The 20,073-nt window shown below is 55.1% G+C and overlaps 1 protein-coding gene across 1 annotated transcript; it reads left to right on the top strand.

The window, feature by feature from the left end:
- Positions 1 to 209: 209 nt before the first annotated feature.
- Positions 210 to 19,828, top strand: CYP26B1 (cytochrome P450 family 26 subfamily B member 1). Its single transcript, XM_087736934.1, has 6 exons — positions 210 to 413; positions 2,696 to 2,920; positions 16,087 to 16,362; positions 17,408 to 17,563; positions 18,247 to 18,528; positions 19,436 to 19,828. Exons 1-6 carry the CDS (start codon positions 210 to 212, stop codon positions 19,826 to 19,828), a joined length of 1,536 nt encoding a protein of 511 aa, XP_087593060.1.
- The last annotated feature ends 245 nt before the right edge of the window (positions 19,829 to 20,073 follow it).

The raw sequence follows: 20,073 nt of genomic DNA, 5'->3' as shown, positions 1-20,073 counted from the left end.
CCCTCTCCCCCCCTTTTTGCCGTTGTTTCCTACCCCTCCAGCGGCGCGGGGGGCGAGCCCGGCCCCCCCGCCCCAGGACCCCCCAGGCGGGCTTCACCCCGCGCTCCGCGATCGCCCTCTTTCCCTGCGTGCCTGTGTGTGGGTGCGAGTGTGGTGCCTGTCAAGGGGCTGTTTCTCTCCCCACCCTCCTCCTCCTCCTTCTTCCAAATATGCTTTTTGCAAGTTTTGATCTCGTCTCGGCACTGGCTACCCTCGCCGCGTGCTTGGTGTCACTGACTTTGCTGCTGGCCGTGTCCCAACAGCTGTGGCAGCTCCGTTGGGCTGCCACCCGCGACAAAACCTGCAAGCTACCAATCCCCAAAGGCTCTATGGGATTCCCTTTAATCGGAGAAACCTTCCACTGGCTCCTGCAGGTAAGGAGGATTCCCTTCCCTTCCATCCCTGGAAGGTGGGATGGGACCGGCTTTTTTTTTTTTTTAAGGGCTCTTTCTTTTTTTTTTTTTTCCTTTCTTCTTCTTTTTCTTTTCCTTTCGATTGCATCATGCGGGTTCCCGGCGAGCTGGGGAGGCAGCTGGGGCCGGGGGTTGATCGCGGCTGGGGAAGGAGGGGGGAAACCGAGGGAGCCCGGCCCGGCGGGGCCGAGCCCCGGGGCGGCCGCCGCGCTGCGCTCCCCGGCCGGGGCATCGCGGGGTTCGCCCGGCGGGGGCTGCCCGGTGCCGGGGAGGAGGCTCGGGGTCTTCCCCGCTCTGCCAAACCCCTCCTTTTCTTCCCCCCATCCCAGCCGAAATCCTTGCAAAAAAAAAAAAAAAAAAAAAAAAATAATAATAATGAAGCCGGGGGTGGGAGGTAGCCCCGGGGCGACGGGGGATGTCGCCGGGTCGTGTCCCCCCGCTCGCCACCCCACGCCCGTGTAATGGGGCACGGGGAGCTCGGAGCCCCCCCCGAGCCCCCGTCCCCGGGGCTGCTCCCCTCGGGGTTCGCAACCCGCCCGGCTCGGGTCCGGTCTGGGGGAAGCCCGCGGAGGTAATCGGTAGATTAACCCGGGATTAACCTCGCTAAACGCTGAACAGCGGCGGGCGGAGCGGGATCCCCTCGGACCGCGCTGGGAGAGGGCGACTGCCAAAAAAAAGAGGAAAAAAAAGGAAAAAAAAAGAGCGGAGGAGAGGAGGCAGGAGGCGGCCGAGGGGTGCCCCGCTGCGGGGGGAGCCGCGGGCAGGGCCGGGGGCACCCCGGGGCTCGCAGCATCCCGGGAGGGAACCCCCGAGGCGAATTAGCCCGAGGGTTTCCCGCTCCCCCTCCTCCTAGGGCAAAATAAAAATCATCATCATCGTAGTAAGCAGATGGGAGCCCGCTGAGGATGCTCCCGGCCAGCGAAGGTCGCGTTTCATTGACGGGACCGCCGGGGGGACGGCAGAGCCGGCGGCGGGCAGGGCAGCCCGGGCCCGGCTGCCAGGGCTGCGGTGTCCCCGCTGTCCCCCCCCCGCCGCCGGGGAAGCCCCGCCGGGGGAGCCCGGCCCCGCGGCCCCGCTCCCCGGCCGGCCCCCGCCCCGCCAGCGGCGCCGAAGGGGTTAACGGCACGCTCTCAATAGGGCTTTATTTTTTAAAGAAATTTATCAGATTTTTACAGGGGGACCAGAAAAGGGTTCTCGCTTTTCCACAGGCTCCGTCCAAACAGAGTCCAGGGCTAAAAATACAAAATTTTGTATAAATTGGACTCCATTCGAAACTTCTCCCACATAAAGGTCCTCTTTGTGCTGCCCTGGAAATGGTGTACAAATAACTCTTTATTAATGCCACAAAAAGGACTTTAATTATATTTACGTAGATCAAGAAACAGGGTCACCTGAACATCTGACATTCACAACCGCGCTTTTGTTTCAAAATAAACACAACGCGCTCACAGCCCCGCGGCGGGGCGCGGAGCTGCCGCGCTCGCGGCTCTTCTCCCCACCCGCGACGGGGTTTTTGGGGGGACCCCCTCCACCCCCCTGCGGCTCCGTCCGCCTCCTCGCCGACAAAAGCCCCCGGAGCATGTGGGAAAGTTATTAAAGCCTCCTGAAATCTGGAGATTTACTTAGGCAAATTGCAGCCTTTCGAGTAAATTCAGCCTGAGTGAAAAAAAAAAAAAGGAGGGGGGAGAGGAAAAAAAAAGGGGGGAAGAAAGGGGGAAAAAAAGAAAGGGGGGGGAAAAAGGGGGGAAAGAAAGAGGGGGAAAAAGAAAGGAAGAAAAAGGGGGGGAAAGGGGAAAAAAGAAAGGGAAAAAAAGAAAGGGGAAGAAAAAAGCGGAAAAAAAAGGAAGGGAAAAAAAAAAGGAGGGAAAAAAAAAAAGGGGAAAAAGTGCCAGGGGAGGTAAAGGTAGCAGTAAAAGGGAGGAGGAGGAGGAGGAAGGGGGGAGGAGGGCAGCGACCCCCGCCGGGGCGGCGGGAGGAGCGGCGGCAGCGCCGGGCGCCCCGTCGGAGGGAGCCGGGCTGCTCGCGGGTGGGACGTCGGGGTTCCCCCGCCCTCCCCCGTTTCTGCCCCCCACCCCTGTGGGGTTTCCCCCAGACCTGCAGGCGCGACGCCCCCCCTCCCCGCCCCCCCCCAAGCCGCCTCTCGCCGCGCCGTGGGGATCCCCACGCGTGGGTGCGCCTGAGCGGCCGTGCCGTAACACCGCCCCCCCCGCCGTGTCCCCCCCTTCTCCCCCCACCCCACGCAGGGCTCCTGCTTCCAGTCTTCACGGCGGGAGAAGTACGGGAACGTGTTCAAGACGCACTTGCTGGGGCGGCCGCTGGTGCGGGTGACGGGGGCGGAGAACGTGCGGAAGATCTTGATGGGGGAGCATCACCTGGTGAGCACCGAGTGGCCGCGCAGCACCCGCATGCTGCTGGGGCCCAACACCGTGGCCAACTCCATCGGCGACATCCACCGCCACAAGAGGAAGGTGAGGTTCCCACGCGAGACGGGCCGTGGGGGCACGCCTGGGGCGGGGGAATCCCCTTCTCTTCTCCCACCTCCCCCCCCATCCACCCTCCTCTTCTTTTCCCCCTCCTCTCCCCGCGGACCCCCCCCCCCCCGTGCGTGGGAGGTCCTGCGTGGGTGCTCCCCCCCCCCCGCGTGTCCGCGCTCGATGCCTTTGAGGAATTTAAAAGGGCGATGGGGAGGAGAGAGGGTGGGGTGGGGGGGTCACACGCGGGGCTGCCCCGCCGGTTGCTGCTGAGGACGGAGGTGCTGCCCCTCTCCCCCCCCATCACCACCCCCCAGCCCCCCCGTAACCGGTGTCACGCGTGGCGGGGGCTGCCGTGAGCTGAGAGGCGAGCGCGGTCCCGGAGGGCTCTTAAAAGGGCGATGCGGGCAGCGGGCGGTGGGGGGGCACCGCGCGGCGTGGGGTGGGGGGGAGCGGGGGGCCACGAAGCGCAGCCCCCCCCCATCCAGGCTCCGTCGGGGGTGTTGCAGGGAGACCCCGCGGGGTTTGTGCTTGCTGGGGGGGGGGGTGTGTCTCATGGTGCTGAGCGTTGCGTTGGATTTCAGGGAAACTGAGGTGCTGATGGGGGTCCCGGGATGAAGCGCGGGGGGGACTGAGCTGGCTGGATGGGGGCTGAGACCCTCCCGGGGCCCTGCCTCACCTCACCCCCTCGGTGGTCCCGGGGTGAGACCCTCCTTACAGGCCCTAAGACAGCCTGGTTTCAGGGGGCGTTGAGCCCAAGCAGATGTGGGGGGCCATCCTCGCGTCCCCCCATCAGCAAAGCTCCCGCAGGCGGTGGCAGAGGTGACAGCCTGAGCAGGCTGGCGTGGCGGCACGGGTGATGGCTTTCGCACCCCGTCCTCCACGGGACAGGCTCTTTCCCAGCTGGGCTGGGGCAGGCAGCGGATTTGGGGTGAAGGCAACGTGTCTGTCCCCGCTCTGCGGTGCGGGGCGGCGTTGGTGGCAAGGGGAGCGCAGTACCCGGCAGCAAGAGGCTGTCCCAGTCCCTGTCCCGAGGCGAGGGCCGCGCTCCCCTCTCTGCTCCAGCAGGATTTCCTATTTCGGAGTATATATTTCTATAAAATCCCTACCAAACCCAATCGCTCGCTCTTTTCTCCTAGGGGAGAAGAGGAGAAAGCAAACACCCCATGACACCCATTAGTCACATTTCTTAATGCGCTGGCGGCCGGTACTCGAGCGATGCCACAAGAAACGCGGTGTCAATCCCTACCCGGGACCCGGGCAAACTCAGTGTTTGCAATTACGCCGCCGTTGGCTTAGGCTACTTTTTTTTCTTACAGAGGGAGATATTTTTTCCAACCTTTCCGTCAAAGAGAAAGGACGATAGTTCGTGGGGCTCCCTCCATCATGGAGCAAAATTTGCGGTGGGAGCGGTGCAGGGAAATGGGGAGCGATGCGCTTTCCTCCGGCAGCGGGAGGAAGGCAGCAGCTTTGGCTCCTATTTATTTCGAATTAAGGGAGGGTTAAGCGGCAGCAGCCAGCGATTTGAAGGTGCCTCTACGCTCCTTCGCTGCTTCTTTTATCTTCTGCACAGCAAGATAATTTTTTGCTACTGAAAAGAGAGTAGCTGAAGGCCTTTGGTTGCGATCGCCTTAATAAAACCGCGGAATTCAGACCTCAGGAACAGACAGTGGGGGAGGCAAGGAGAGCGTGGCTTATGGGAATGGGGTCATGGAAAAGGGAGGCCTGACCTCTGTGGTATCCTGATGGACTTGTAATTTGTACCACAGCTCAGATGGGGAGTGCCGTCACCAGCAGCGAGCGATACCAGCAGCGTAGGAAGGGGAGAGCCTCTCTCCCTCAATGTTTACACCCGATGTTCTCACTCTGGTGTTTTTACCTAGTGGGAAATATATGTCCCATCCTAAACTGTGAATCCCAATGCTTTCAGATTTTTCTGAGCCCCAGGTCTCGTCTGGATCTCCATTCTCCTCCTCAAAACCCTTTTGCCTTCCCGATTTTTGGCATCATGCACGATCCCAAGCTGGCCAGGATCCTAATTCCTCCTTAAGGGGTGGCTAAAGCCTCCTGAGAACAGGTACTCTGGCAAAACACTGTCCCGGGACAACCCATGCCTGCTCCTGCTCGCACACCTTGCCTCTGCTTTGAGCTCTGGCGTACCCGAGAGCAAACGCTTCCCCCGTATCAGCAGGACTGGGGATGCTGGAGTAGCTAATTATTTTTTAAGCTTTCTCTTTCAGCGGCATGGGGTTGGGGACACTGGGCTCAGCTGATGCCCTTCCCTTTGAAAACGGGAGGTTATTCTGATTCCTTCCCTTGGTCTCCTCTTAATTGCTGTTTTCACGGAGCCGAGCATCTCACGCGTCACGCACCTTTGGGTGCTCCCTGAGCCCGGCAGCCGCTTGCATCGCCTTCTCCCCTACGCAAACCATCCCTCGCCCTGGGCCGGGTGAGTTGCACACACGGAGAAAAGGGCAACCTGCTTCTAACAGGAAGAAAATAGATAATTTTGTTCTCGGTGAGATCGCAATGATAGGATTAAAGCTTTTTCCAGGCCAGGTGCCTTCTACTGGCGTCTTTTGAGCTCATTAGCCCTGAGCTGTTAAATGGTGTTGACTTTTAACTCTCCCCATCCTACTGCTGAGGCTGCGAGAGGTCTGAGGCAGAAGCCCTAGATTTAAGATTTAAACTTGCTCCTTCTAGGTAGAAGTTTTTCTCTTAGGTACCCGGTCTGTACCTTCCTCTTGGCCTGCTGGGGAACTGAGCAAAGAACCTGTTGGCAGAAGACGGCGTTTTTCACAGACTTTGCCCACTTCCGTAGTAAGAATGCTGGTATTAATAGAAAATATTAAAAGAATCAGAGCAGTCTGAAAGCTCCATGGAGAAGACCAGTAGTATTTCCTGGGAAACCTTTTAGGTTGTTGGTAATTCAGTTTGAAGTACTGTGGGGCTTTCTGGAGCGGTAGCTCCGTCCAGCTCTCAAATTCTGTTTTTTACCCCATCTCTAAACTTGAGCCTTCTCTCTTAAGTGGTTTCTCTTTTTCTGGTCTTGCCAGAAAGTGTACATGAGGTATAATTTCTCATGAGGCAGCTTGTGGTATAGGGTGCTAGCCATCACAAGGAAAGGTGGAGCATGGAACCCCATGTGCTTACCCTCTTCTGCAACTTGACCCATTGGGGTCATCTCTAGCTCATGTTCCACCAAGGTTTAACCACCTGCAATAAATCCTTGTCATCTTTCTATAAGCCCGTGGAGTTGCACTTACTGGCAGCAGCACTGGCAGATACTCTTTCATCATTCCCTGGCAATGGAGCCATGGTGTTCTCTTGATGGGACAGATTGCCACCGAGATGTGAAGACAAGCTCTAGCAAAGAGCTTTAAACCCAACATGTTCTTGCATGATGTTTCTGGTAGCTTGCCATTGAAATTGGCTGTTTTGCTGGCCATGTATTGCAAAGCTTTCCAAAGAGATTTAGCTCTCAATGCAACTTCAAGACCAGCAAACTGCAGCTATCGCTACTGGATCTGCTGTAGGACACTTTCCCCATGACGGTGATGGGATCGGAGCCGGGTCAGACAATTCAGTCTCGAGCTCTTCTCTCAGGTTTGCTGCTTCCCTGTCTCAGCTCCTTTTCAGGATCTTGTACAGATTCAATATCCCCTCCCGTAAAATATCTTCTTCTCCATCCCAGGGGCTTAAATCCCATAGGTGTTGATAAAGGACTCCGAGATGCACATGTGAAAGGGGCTCAGGAGGAACAAAGCCATATTAACAAGCCGGTGGCTATGGCAGCTTTCTGCTTTCCCATCCCCTATTTATTAAAGCTCCCCTGCAGGAAGCTGTCAAAGTTAATATAAATTGGAGAAAACTTCCCCCTTTTGGGAAATGAACTCTCCAATTATTAGAGAGGGGGTCTCTGGGTATAAAGTCGACTTTGCCCAGGGACGTGACAGCTTGTGGGGTGGGATGGAGGGTGAGTGCGGGGCTGGCAGCAGGGCTTACCTGCGTCAGGGCTATCACTTTGTTGCAGATGTCATCAGCGTTGGCTCTGTCCTTGGCCTGAGATGAAGCTGGTCGATAAGAGCAGTTTACAAGTAGTAAACAAAAGCAACCCAAAACCCCTCAACCTCCCTCCTGAGATAAATATCTCCTGAGAGGCTGTTACTGCTGTTGGATCATGGAGTTCATGTTGATGCCGGAGAGGGATCTGGGCCACCCGTGCTGCAGCTTGTTCCTCCACGGTGGCATTTTTGTCTCGAAATCACCTTGCAGGTTCCTGGCAGGAGCAGCCACGTTGCTCTCACGTCTGGCTGAGCATGGGCATGTCTTTTCTCTGGCTTTTTGGTGGCAGATCCCTGCCCCTCTTCATTACATGAAGGTTGCACATCATCCCTTGGGGTCAGACGTGACACGTCGCAAGGGAAGGGAGCACCTGCTTTCCTACAGTAACTGGTAGGGAAGGGGTGACTGGGGATGGTGCCTGGCTGAGGGTGCTCCTTGCTCCACGCGCCAGTGCTATCCCCACCCTGCTCTTGTTTGGGTGGCACAGCCATGTCGCCTCTGCCGTACCCTGTCCCAGCCTGGCTGTTCACTCCATCTGTTTCACGTCTTGCCCTAGATCTGTCCTTTTAGACATCTTCAGTTCCCGCTTATACGCATGAGCTCCCATTCATAACCATGAAACCCCAGTGAAATCAGTGCAGTCACTCCCAATTTACCGCGTGTGTCTTTCGGAAGTGTCAGTCCCTGGGTCGATACGAGCTGTAATGAAGGCAAAGCAGATCCGCTCTTAGGCATGGTGATAGCGTGGGCTCTGGTTTTATGGGATGTAAGGCCGGTGGGAAGTTGAAGTTCAGCAAACAGAGAAGGAGGCACTCCTGTGCCTCTGCCTGCGAGGGACCCCAGCATCTCGGTGGAGAAGGAAATGGGAATTGGAAACGGCCAGGAGGCACGGCCCTTAGGTTTTAGGTCGAGATTAAGCAGCGCCCGGGGCCAGGAAGGAGTTTCCCCGTGCAGGACAGGCGCTGCCGGCGCGGCTGTGCTACGGTGCACGGGGAAGGTGGGACTCAGACTTTCCTCAGAAGCATCCAGCCTTGGCAGGAGAGCACTGGACTTGCCGGGCCCGTGCTCTGTTCCAGCATAGTAATCCCAAAATAGGCACAGCTAGCTTAAAAAAGGAAAAGAAAGAATAAAATAAAAGCAGTCCGTGGGCTGGGTAGACATCCTAGACCCGGAGACTCGAGGAGGAAGCAGACAGTGGTGCAGAGAAACGGCCTGTTTTGTCTCACTGTCCAAAACTACATCATTCATTAACACACCACAATTAATGTTCTGCCTCGGAGGCATACAAGTGTTGAGCTTATTAGCACCAAGTAGAAAGGTCTGAGGCTTTAATATAGTTTGCAAGAGGATTAAGAACACAAAAGGGGCCATAAATTTACAGCCAAATATAAACCAGCTGCTGTGGGCTGGACTGGGGGGGGAGGGAGGGAAGGAGGGAGACGGGGGAGAGGGGCGGGAGGAGGAAGGAGGGATGGGGGGCGGCGGGAATGTACCTTTCACACTACAAAAAACCCTGACCCAAGTTGTTAAGAGGGGTTTTTTTAGGGTTTTTTTTGTCTTTCGTTTCCACCCAGCCCCGCCACCCTCCTCCGTGTGACTTGTAAATCCCACGGTGGAAAAGAAACCATCCCCTTCCATCCAAGCCCCCCCAGATCATATCGGTCAGCTCAAGCGGGCTGGATTCCAGCTGCCATCCGCTGGCCCGGCTCCAGCTCCTTCTTGGTCCCTCCGCGTTGGGCTGCTGCCCCGTGAGCTTTAACCCACGGGCAAAAGCCACTGGAGCTGGAGAAAAGGCTTTCATTGATGCAGGAGGGCTCCCGCTCGCGGTCTTGGGGAAGAATTTGTCAGCTAGGTTGGCTCATTGACTTTAGACCAAATAGCGCTGTCATCTACAGTGGTGTAAATCCAGAGTAATTCCAATGGATTAAAAAAAAAAGCAAAGCGCAGGCGCTCCTGGCTGAAAGACAAATTTCATGCGTTTTTCATAACGCCTTCCACCCCAAAATGCCCTGCAAGCTCAGACCCTGCTTTGAGAAGCTGTGCTGTGTTGGAGCGCAGTTACAGCCCAGGAGCTGTACAATACCCTGCAAGCTGAACCTCTTTAATGTAGGCTTTTCTACCTTTCTGTATCACCTGGGATGGAAGTTGTTGGCTGTCCTGTGAGACACAGAGAAGATGAAACCCCTCCTCAGGCTGCAATGCTCTGCACTGGGTGGAATGGACGAGAGGGAACGGCCTCAAGCTGCGTCAGGGCAGGTTTAGGTTGGATATTAGGAAAAACTTCTTCCCTGAAAGGGCTGTCAGGCCCTGGCCCAGGCTGCCTGGGGCAGTGCTTGAGTCTCCATCCCTGGAGGTATTTAAAAGCCGGGTAGACGTGGTGCTCAGGGACACGGTTTAGTGGTGGCCTTGGCAGTGATAGGTTAACGATTGGACTCGATGATCTTAAGGGTCTTTTCCAACCTTAACGATTCTATCAACTGCAATCTGCAGCCCGTAGCTCTGCATGGCTCCAGGCTCCACTTCAGAGTGGGAATGGGAGATGCCAGGAGCTAATCCCAGAGATGTGGAGGGAGCTTTTCAGGCTCAGGATCCATCCTACGCTGTCTTTGTGTAGCTTTGGTTTTCTACTGCATCATACTCTGTCCTTCCAAGCAGCTCGAGCAACCTGCTAAGTTGTGGTTTGTAATATCCCGCTCATCCCTCTGGGGACCGAGTGCTTTGTTTCAGATTAACGATACTCTCCATTACTTCTACCACTAAATATATCTGTCAGCCAGCTTGCTCTTCAGCTTCCTTCTCCTTAATTTTGTAGGGTGGCCTTGGGTCATCTCAGCCCTTGTCATCTCCTCCCTGGGCTTAGCTTAAAGCTCAGAAGAGGCCTTATTGGTAGTCTGGAGGAGCTCATGGGTTGATAAGCAGGGACACCTCCGTGCCGTCAGATGCGTGCTCATCCCCATACGAGGCATGGAGGTTTTGCAAGACCTTACTCAGGATTTCGGTGGTAGAGCTACTGGAGGACATGCTTTTCCAAGCATCTTCCCCTATTTCTGCTAAGCGACCACGCATGCTTGGAAAGGCGTATTTATTTCACCTTTGGGACGGAGTGGGCTGCATCATGGGGCGGGTGTTTCCCTCTCATCCCCTCTGTGAGCATGGCCACCCCTCGCACTCTGCTCCACTCCCAGCTTGTGGAACACTTGGCAGGACCAAAGACTAAGTGCTCCCATGGAAGAGCACTTGAGGTTGGTTTCTTTGCCAAGTCTGGCTTTGTCTCTAGGAGAGTCCATGCTCTGGGTTACTTAAACGTGTGAGGTCCCTTCCCTTTGGTCCCCACTCCGTGCTCCAGGAAGATGCACGGGGGCAGCAAAAAGGGGCCTTCTCTCTTAATATTTCTCCTCCTTGGCTCTGCAGTGGTGGACAGGGCACTATCCCTGCCGCCTGGGCAAGCTGCTCTCCTCCTCTTTAGCTCTGGGTAAACTCTCATCTCCACACCACAGATCTGGGATTTAGTACATGGTCCAAAAGCAAAGAGATAGCCCATCCCAGCTCAACTCAGCCCTCTGATACTGGTGAACGGCTGCTCTGACCATGCAGTGGTGTGCCTGGTGGGTTTGCAGGATGCTCCTTCTTCACAGCTCCAGCCAAAGACACCAGCCACGGGCAGCGGGTGCATGCCCTGTTGGACCTCTTCTTGGCCAGCTGATCCCCCCTTTCTAATCCCTTCTGTCTGGACACAACTCCCCCACACTATCCGTTGATGTGATATCTTCTTTCTCTTTCCCTCCCTGTCTTTGATTCCCTCCTTGAAGAGCGGTGACGATACATAAGGTGAATTTTGCTCTCCTCAGATGCACTGGTTCCTTGTGAATAGATGGGGGTAGGCCACTTGGAGCAGCACTTCAGAGGTGGTGTAGGCACACAGACGCTGAAAAAACGCAGCGTGTTTAGCTATCCCCATAAAGTGGGCTAATAAGCCTGAATTGCTGAAGGTGGCTGGTTGCATTTTGCTGGTGCTGGCGTTTTTTTTGAGACACGAGGCAGTTTTGCAGAGGAGGGTGCTGAGACAGATAAAGGGTGCTGAGACAGATGTAGGGTGTCCTGCTTGTTCCCTGCTCTCGCCCCCAGCCTTTGCATCACAGCCTCTTTAACCTGATAGCCTGGTAAAGGTTTCGGATTGAAAGCGGTCTGCCATGCCATGTGGAGGGTTTGCAGGACAGCTGCGTGGACATGGAGATTTGTGAACCATGGGGAAATGGGGTGCTTGGGCTCGTTTTTATTCTGAACTCAAGTGGAAGTATGAAATGCTAGCGTTTCTCACAACCCTAGATGTTTAAAAAAATTTTTAAAAAGTAGGGGCATGGTCAGTCCTGAAAGGTGCATGATCATCATAACTTGGCCCAAGATGCTGAAATGATTTTTAATTTTTTTTCCAGCACAGTTTTTCGAGAATCATTCGAATTTCAGTAAAACTGCCTTTTGCAAAGGCACTCCGTTTTTCTTCAGCTGGGCTGAGTTTGGAGATTCCAGGTACTGTAACCAGACTCCCTTTGGAGACGGGTCGCAGCATTCATGGGGCTCTTGCATTTCTCCCTGGGAGAGGTTGCTGCCTTCAGCTCCCCCGAGACACCCGCGCTCCTCACCTGCACACTGCGTGCAGCGCTGCGCTTTGATGGGCAAGCCCAGCGTTGCTCATTTTGGGTGGTCGGGAGCTGAAACTCTTGGCTTTCCCCTCTCAATGGGCCTGGATTCCTCCCATGATGGAGCATGGCAGGAGACCTCGGAGTGGTCCGTGTGCTCTGTTTTCCAATTACAGCACAGGGAGAAAAGGTGTCAGCTCTTTGCTATGTGCCTGGGAAAGGCAAAGCCCTTTAAAAATAGGCGGCAGAGTGTCAGGGCAGTGGCGGGGTTTTGTGGAGGTCCTCTGCTCTTTGCGGTGCCTTGCGTAGTCTTAACAACTTTTTTGCCATGTTTTCACTTTGCCTGTGCTCCCGATGCCAGGGCAGCCTTTTGCCCATGAGTCTTCTCATCCCGCTCCAAAAATATCATGGTTTACAAGCCCACTGGCGCATGGCAGTGGGCTCCACGTCTGACAGCCCTGCATCTGATGCCAGAGAGAGGCAGACATCCATTATAACATGGAGACAGGACAGGGCTGGGACAGACACTGCCTGGACTTTGAAACGTAGGAAGAAATAGTATGTCTCCAGGTTGAGATGCTGCTTTGGATGCTTCCTGACACGTCCTGCTGGCCAAGCCACCGGCAGGTGCCAAATTGGTTCATGAAAACATCTCCACGCTAATTGTGCCTTCGTTTGGTTGGGCCAGCAGCTCTGGCCAGCGCAGGCTGGATGAGACACAGGTGTCTGATCCCAAAGCGTAAGTTTTCCTCCTGGAGGGGAGGAAGGAAAAGTTCCGTTCCCTCTTTGCCGTGCTGATGTGCCGGGTGGGAGCAGAGGAGACCATGGTCAGCAAAAGGCAGAGGCTGAGGCTTGTGCTTGGCATGGGGAGGCTTGGCCAGCACCAAGGAAGGGTAACACAATGAAAAGCATCGTCCTTGCTAACTCGTCTCCACCCCAGCCACCAAACAAAGCCTTTGCTACACATGAAAACACTGTGGGTTGAAGTTCAGAGCTCTTCACTTGAATGTCCTCTCCTCTTCGGTGTGGTTTAAGGATGGGGCTGGGGTATTCTCCAGCTGGGACCGGGGGCAGTTGGCTGTCACAGGGAGCTGGACCTCTCCAGGAGATCCTGCAGCTGAGACACTGAGAAGGAATTTTCTGCCTTAGGAAAACCATAAATCTTTAAATATCCTGTTTCCACTATGAGATGGATTCGGAAGTTTCCAGCCAGGCTTGCTGGGTGGTGGTGTCTCCCTCGGCGCAGGGTGAGCGTGTGTGGGTAAATGAATGCCCCCAGACAGAGCAAATCCCCAGACTTGGTTCTTTTGGGACATATCAAAATGTGAAAAAAACGGGGGCTCTTTTCTAGCATCCCTGGAAAGTCCTGGCCACTGCCCCGGCACTGCTGCTGAGGCCACCTGGCCGGACCCCCACCATGGCTATTGCATCTCGGTGTTAGCAAAGCCGAGCATCCCCTTAGAGCTGATTTTGCCTCTTGGCAGCTCAGGAACTACTTTTTTTGCACCGATGCTCCTTGGCTTTGCCTGGTCTTGCTCCGGCGAGCGGCCGAGACGTTCGGCTCGGCTTCACTAGAGGGCGCAGGAATTGTAGGCTAGAAACGTGCGGAGGTTTGTCGGGGAAAGTTGGCTGCCTTTTCCTCCTTTTTAATCAACTGGAAAGATGCAGGGTTGAACTGGAGGTGACTGGAAGGGGATCCAGACTTGTGTCTGGCTGGGGAAGGATCCGCTGACATCTGGGATTAGGCGGCGTGGAGCGCAGCGGCGGCGAGCGGACGGGATGTTGCAGCGAGCTGGCAGCGTGGCCAGGGCTCGCGATGTCGGCCGGCCCTAAGGCCGGGAGCTGCAGGCTCCGGCAGATGTGGGGTGCAGCTGGCTGGGGCTGGAGGAGCCTGCTAGCAAAAGAACAGCTCAAAAAAGAGCAAAAAAGAAAAAAATCCCCCCTACCGCCCCCCCCCCCCCCCCCAGTGCTAAATGCTCCTGCTTTTTCAGGCTGGGCAGGTGCTGCATTGACCTCCACAGGGGCTCAGTCTTCTCTTCCTGGGGGTCCCCTCCTCTGCGCCTTTGCTGCACACCACTCCTTGGGACAGGCGCTCTCCTCTTCAGAGTCTGTCTTGGTCCGTGGAGTGTGGATCTGGCCCCGGTCTGGTTCTCTGCCCCACCGCAGCAGTTTTGCACAGTGGGACCAGAGGCGTTTCTTGGGCTGCTGTACTTTTTGCAGGGTGGAGGGGGTCCCCAAGCACTTTGCCTGTGGGAGATGCTGGGCAGAGCTGTGGGAGGACAGGGTTTGCTCCAGGTCAGGAGCCCCAGGGACCACCTCCTTGGACGGTGGCTCCAAGCAAGGCTGCAGCCTCGGTGCTCCTTAAGCAGCAGCTGTCCCCTCATCGGCTCTGCTTTCAGCTGGAGAAACTGAGTCACGGGAAGCGTTTGGGGAGAGCAGGGAGATTCACTGGGAGCCTCTGCCCTTATCCCAAACCCCACAGCGTGGATGAAGGGCAGATGCCAGCTGGATGGGGAGACATTGGTGTCCCTTTGCCAGCCACACTCAGGAGGTCCTGTCCCATCCCTGTCGAGCAGCTCATGGCTGCCAGCTCTCCTCCAGCCGGCACTGCATCAAAGCCTGGTGTCCTGCTCATGGCCACCAGGAACCAGCCCTTTCCCAGCTCCTTTGTACCTTCCCCAGGCAGCCAAGGGGCTCAGCTTTAGCACCTCCAGCTTTTCTTTTCCGAGTGGCTGCTTTTACACGCCCTCACACAGGGAGGTCTGCCTGAGCATCGCTGCCCTTTCCAGGCTTAAAAATAGCTTGTGAAGCATGGAGAGGCGGCAGAAAGTGGCAGCCACACCGTCTTGTGTGCTTGCCATGATCTCACCGCGGCCCCGCTGTTTGTTCATTCATTCCTCCACTCCGTTCATTCATGCCTCTGCTCTGCGTAGCCATCCGGGGACGGCTGTCTGTCTGCAGGCAGATCTGCCCATTGATCTGCTTGCATTTTCTCTCCCATCCCTCCTACCATTCCGTTTGCATGCTGATATTTCCATGGGGAGCCTCCAGGCTCTGCTCCACCATGTATTGTGTAATGAATTTTACTCGGGGCTCAGCCCAAGCGCAGCTCGTTATGAAGCGGCTCTTGTCGAGACTCCTGCCCAGGGCTGCAAGGGGACAGAGGTGTTATTTCACCAAACAAACTCCCAGCGAACGATGTGCATTAGCAATGAGGGGTCGCAGCCAGGAAAATGTTACCTTTCCCTTTGAGTGCTGACTGCGGAGGAAATTCTCACATTTACAGCTCCAGTGAGTCCGGCGCTCATGGAAAGAGGGGGCGGCTTTGATTTCTCTCCTCTTGTTGGTTTGATAACTTTGCAGCTCCCCCACCGTGCATTGAGCCCCCCTGGGAACTGGCCACCGGTGGAGGCTACGCAGGCTTGCAGCTCCCTCCTTGGGAGCCTGTTCTAATTTGATTTTCCCGGAGGCCTGGCATGTGGCGGTGCGTGTGTGCGTGCTGCCCCGTGTGTGTGTGTAGGTTAATAAAAAATAAACAAACAGCACTTTTTCCTCCAGTGCACTCTGGGAGGGATGCGGCGGGGATGCGGAATGAAAGCGTGTGCTGTGGGCTGCGCCGGGGAGGGCTGAAGGGACATTCCTGGCATTGCTGAGCTCCTCGCGCAACGCGCGGGCCCTGGCCCAAATTGGAGTAAGGAGCCGTTAGCGTCGGAGACCTGGGGAGGCCCACTCCCGCGCAGTGTTTACTCGCAGAGCTCAAATTAATACTGTCTACTGACATCAGGTTTTTTGCCCGGTTTCCCAAGGAAATGAGCCGTGTGCGATCGCAGCCTCTGGGTACGTGTGTGCTTCTCTTCCCCACTTGAACCCCTGTCTAAGTTCAGCCAGATTTCACAGTGATACTAAATGCCTCAAAATAATTATTTTACTTAATTTTTTACATATATTAAAAAAGGGTGATTGAGAGGTGGGAGAATCTGCTGATACTTCCCATTGAGAGAAAAGCTTGTGTGTGTCTGCATGTGTGCACAACCATAATGTTAGACACTAGAGAATCCCTGCGGAAGAGATGTATTAGTAGCATCCAAATCGTGAGATGAACGTACATGGGAGCCATAAGACATGGAGCTGTGGGAAAGCCGGCTCCATCCGTCCTGCCGTGCGTGGGGTGAAGCATTTCTTCCCGTCTCTGTTTTGCACCGGGTTATTACCCATCATTCGTGATGGCTGTGGTGGGGATCAGCCTCCAGAGGATCTGTCAGCTGATATTTCTCCATTGACCCTTTCTGGCAGCTATTTTAGGAGCTGGTGATTCTGGGTGATGAAGTCTGGATGATGATGAGTCTTCTGCTCAGCGCAGGAGACCTGTGATAATTTTTGTGGGCAGAAGCTGGTTACAAGAGAAGGCAAAGGTGAGAGTGTTGGGGCTGTGTAGAAATCTCTGCTCACTCTCTTTTGTAGGTTTTCTCCAAAATCTTCAGCCATGAGGCACTGGAGAGCTATCTCCCCAAGATCCAGCTGGTGATCAAAGACACCCTTCGGGCCTGGAGCAGCAACCCCGAGTCCATCAACGTCTACCACGAGACCCAGAAGCTTACCTTCCGCATGGCCATCCGTGTCCTGCTGGGCTTCCGCATCCCCGATGAGGAGCTCAACCGCCTCTTCGAGGTCTACCAGCAGTTTGTGGAGAATGTCTTCTCCTTGCCCATGGATCTGCCCTTCAGCGGCTACAGGAGGGTAAGAGATTTAGGTCAAGTCCTCCACCAGCTGATAACACCAAATTATTGGGATTAATGGGGTGGTGGCTAATCCCCACCTGAACAGGTTCTTGGTGGGATGTCTTCTCACCCTCTGACCTCTAGCAGGAGGTTCATTTTGGGCTACAAAGTCCTGTTTTGGTAAGGCGGAGAAGGAGATCCATTCATAGGTTTTTAGAGTGCTAGGGACTGTGCGGTTCGATGCAAGGGAGAATACAGTCAGGACTTGCCCAGATTTAATGCATAATTTTTCCTCACTTGTAACTGGCAGTTTTGCTGTATTTTTTTGTTTGTGGGCCCTTTTTCCTGTTTATTCTCTCCTCTCCCCAGGGCAAAACAGGTCGTTGGACCCTCTAATTCCAAGGATTATTCCAAGTTTTTGATGAATGATGCAAAATGAAAACATAACAAAAACCAAAGACAAAAAATTGTATTCTTTTCATGGGGAATTTTGGTAACAGAAATACGGGGTTTTAAAATTTATTTTTGTGATTATCGCTGCAAATTTTGCTATTGTTATTTGACCATGTGAATGAGCCCAACCATTTGCAGCCCCGAAGCGTTTGCAGCAGCAGGTTAGCCCAGTGCAGCTGCACTCAGATAGGAATTGCTTTACTGAGACCAGGTGATAAAATTGCTCGGGAAGCCCATTACGCTCCTGGGAAGAGGATCCTTTTGGATGAACTGACTTTCCTTTGAGAGACAATTTTCCCAGGGATTGCCATACATCCCAGGGTGAGCCAGAGGCCTGTGAACTGATGCAGTACTGGGGCTCCCACATCAGACCTATCATTTGCACGTAGGTGCTGATTACTCTTGCCTGTAATCTCGCCCACTCGGGGCTTGCTCCTTCTGCCCATGGAACAACTTCAGAGTCTTTATTCTTCTCTTTGAGCATCTGCAATTGCAGTTGTATTACTTAGACATGTTGTCCTGAGCACGTGTCCAGCTCCTGGGGATGCTGGGCTGGGGATGGTGGTGCTAACGTTGTGTCCTGTGTGGTCTGATGGCTTCCCACTCCGCAGGGCATCCGGGCACGCGAAACACTGCAGAAAGGGCTGGAGAAAGCCATTCAGGAGAAACTGCAGAACACACAGGGCAAGGACTACGCCGATGCGCTGGACATCCTGATAGAGAGCGGCAAAGAGCATGGCAAGGAGCTCACCATGCAGGAGCTGAAGGTAAAGATCTTGCCCGTGGTCACCTTGTCCTTGCTGTGCTCAGGGCAGGGGCTCCCCAAAGAGCAAAGCGTGAGCTGTTGTAAGGAGGATTTTTTGGGGCAGACCTGAGATGGTCAGTGAGAGCTGGGGGACCACAATATGTTGGAGCTGCAGGTGAATCCTGGTCTGGTGGACTGTGGTGCCAACAAGACAGTTGCTTTCCTATGGGCCATATTGCAGATCATGCTCAGCCCTTTCTAAAAAGTATTTCCAGGGATTACCAGAAGACTGTACAAGTTTGCTGAAGCTTTCAGCCTTGACCAGCTTCACCCCTTGACCCATCCAGTTTTATGGTGCCTCCTTTGCAGGGCAAATGAGCCCTTGGCAGGTTGTTATCTGCAGCAGGGTCATGGCATAACTAGTCCTTCATGTGCTATCAAGAGCCATCCCCAGGGTTTTTTCTCCTGCCTGTCTGGTCCTCAGCACCCTCCAAGGCTCTGCGGGAAGCTCCCCATGGTGGGTGTCCAAGATGTGTGCCTGCACAAGGAGGGACCTTGCAGTTAGACATGACCAGGCTGGAGAGTTGTTGGTGAAAAAAATGCTCCATGGCAGCCTGCGTGCCTGTCCCTTGACGTGCCGTGGCTGCTGGCCTGTCTGTCTGTCCATCCCCAGTGTCTTACCCTGGCTTTGCTCTTGTCTTTCAGGATGGCACGCTGGAGCTCATCTTTGCCGCCTATGCCACCACTGCCAGTGCCAGCACCTCTCTGATCATGCAGCTCCTCAAACATCCCCGGGTCCTGGAGAAGCTGCGGGAGGAGCTGCGCAGCAAGGGCATCCTCCACAACGGCTGCATCTGCGAGGGCTCCCTCCGGCTCGACAACATCAGCAGCCTCCATTACCTGGACTGCGTCATCAAGGAGGTGCTTCGCCTCTTCACCCCCATCTCCGGGGGGTACCGGACGGTGCTGCAAACCTTCGAGCTGGATGTGAGTACTGCCATCTCTCCGGGGTGCGGCTGCACCATGAGCTCCTCAAAACAGCCTTTTGCGTGTTGGGGCAAAGCTTGCTTGAGCCTGGCTTAGATGAGACCTCAGGAAGGACAAATCAGAGGAGGGTGATGGGATCTGGCCCATGGCAGGGAAGGGATGCGCTCGGGCTGTCAAAGAGGAGACAGGCGTGATGCTTCAAAGAGCAACTCGTGACAATGATTGACGCCAAAAACTAAACTGGGGTGTGACAAGGGAAAGGTTTACTGCAAAGGGCATCTCCAGGCTGCTGGATGACAGGCGGATTACTCATCGCAATGGCTGGAATTTCCTACTAGCGAAACAAAATCTTGAGACCTGGCTTGTTGCTGTAAATCCTACTAATGTAATGATTTGAGTTGGAAACCTTTTAAAGTGCTCAGGGGATGATAAATCCTCCCCGTTTCTCATCGCCCAGGCCCTGACATGTGCGTTGGGTGTGTGGGGCTGACAGGCAGTGGGGTGGGAGCGAAGCCATGGGATGCTCTGGGGAGGGCTGGCCGGTGCATGGGGCACGGCACGGGTGCAAGAAAAGCTGCTTCCCTTTGCCCGGCGGCAGTCGAGCACTGCGGGGTTCCGGGTAGGCGACTCCTGCCAGCGACCGCAAAGCAAATAAATAGCAACGGATCATCTGGCGGGTCCCTGGGATAGAGGCAGGAGTAAACACAGGATTCCCATCTCCCAGCCCTTTGCGCTGTGCTCTCTGGTTTTCTTTTAAATCTGCGTCACGCTTGAGTAATAAACTCAAAGAAAATGGGAAAAAGCAGACAAAGCAAAATGGCTTTATCTTGTTCTCCCGCTTCCTCTCCCTTTGCAGTAGGGTTGACTCGCTCTGGTTTTCTCTCCACCCCTTCCCTCTCCTTTGCAGGGTTTCCAAATCCCCAAAGGCTGGAGCGTCATGTACAGCATCCGGGACACCCACGACACTGCTCCCGTCTTCAAGGACGTGGATGTCTTCGACCCTGACCGCTTTGGGCAGGGTCGAAACGAAGACAAGGATGGCAGGTTCCACTACCTCCCCTTCGGAGGAGGCGTACGGACCTGTCTGGGCAAGCACCTGGCCAAGCTCTTCCTCAAGGCGCTGGCCATCGAGCTGGCCAGCACCAGCCGCTTTGAGCTCGCCACCAGGACTTTTCCCAAAATCACCCTGGTGCCTGTGGTCCACCCGGTCGACGGACTCAAGGTCAAATTTTTCGGACTGGATTCCAACCAGAACGAGATCCTGACGGGGACAGATGCCATGCTGGGGGCGACGGTGTAAAGCCCATGCCGGTGGCACAAGGGACGGGTGGCCGGGGGACGGAGGGGTGGGGTGGGGGCAAGGGGACGAACAGAAGGGGAGGAGAGAGGGACGAGAAGATTCTCCATGACGCTCGCTTCACAGACCCTCCAGGTCAGGACTGCTTTCTCCACCAGTGAAGCTGCCAAAACCGTTTTGCTCTTCCCACGGGGCGCGGAGAAGGTTGGGGTGTCGTCTCGCATCTCTTTTCATTTGGAACGAGGAAG

This window comes from Nipponia nippon, unplaced genomic scaffold (genome assembly GCF_047370975.1).
Source record: "Nipponia nippon isolate SJK-2023a ecotype South Korea unplaced genomic scaffold, ASM4737097v1 scaffold_6, whole genome shotgun sequence".
Classification (NCBI taxonomy): domain Eukaryota; kingdom Metazoa; phylum Chordata; class Aves; order Pelecaniformes; family Threskiornithidae; genus Nipponia; species Nipponia nippon.
This window is presented reverse-complemented; position numbering and strand designations above follow the sequence as displayed.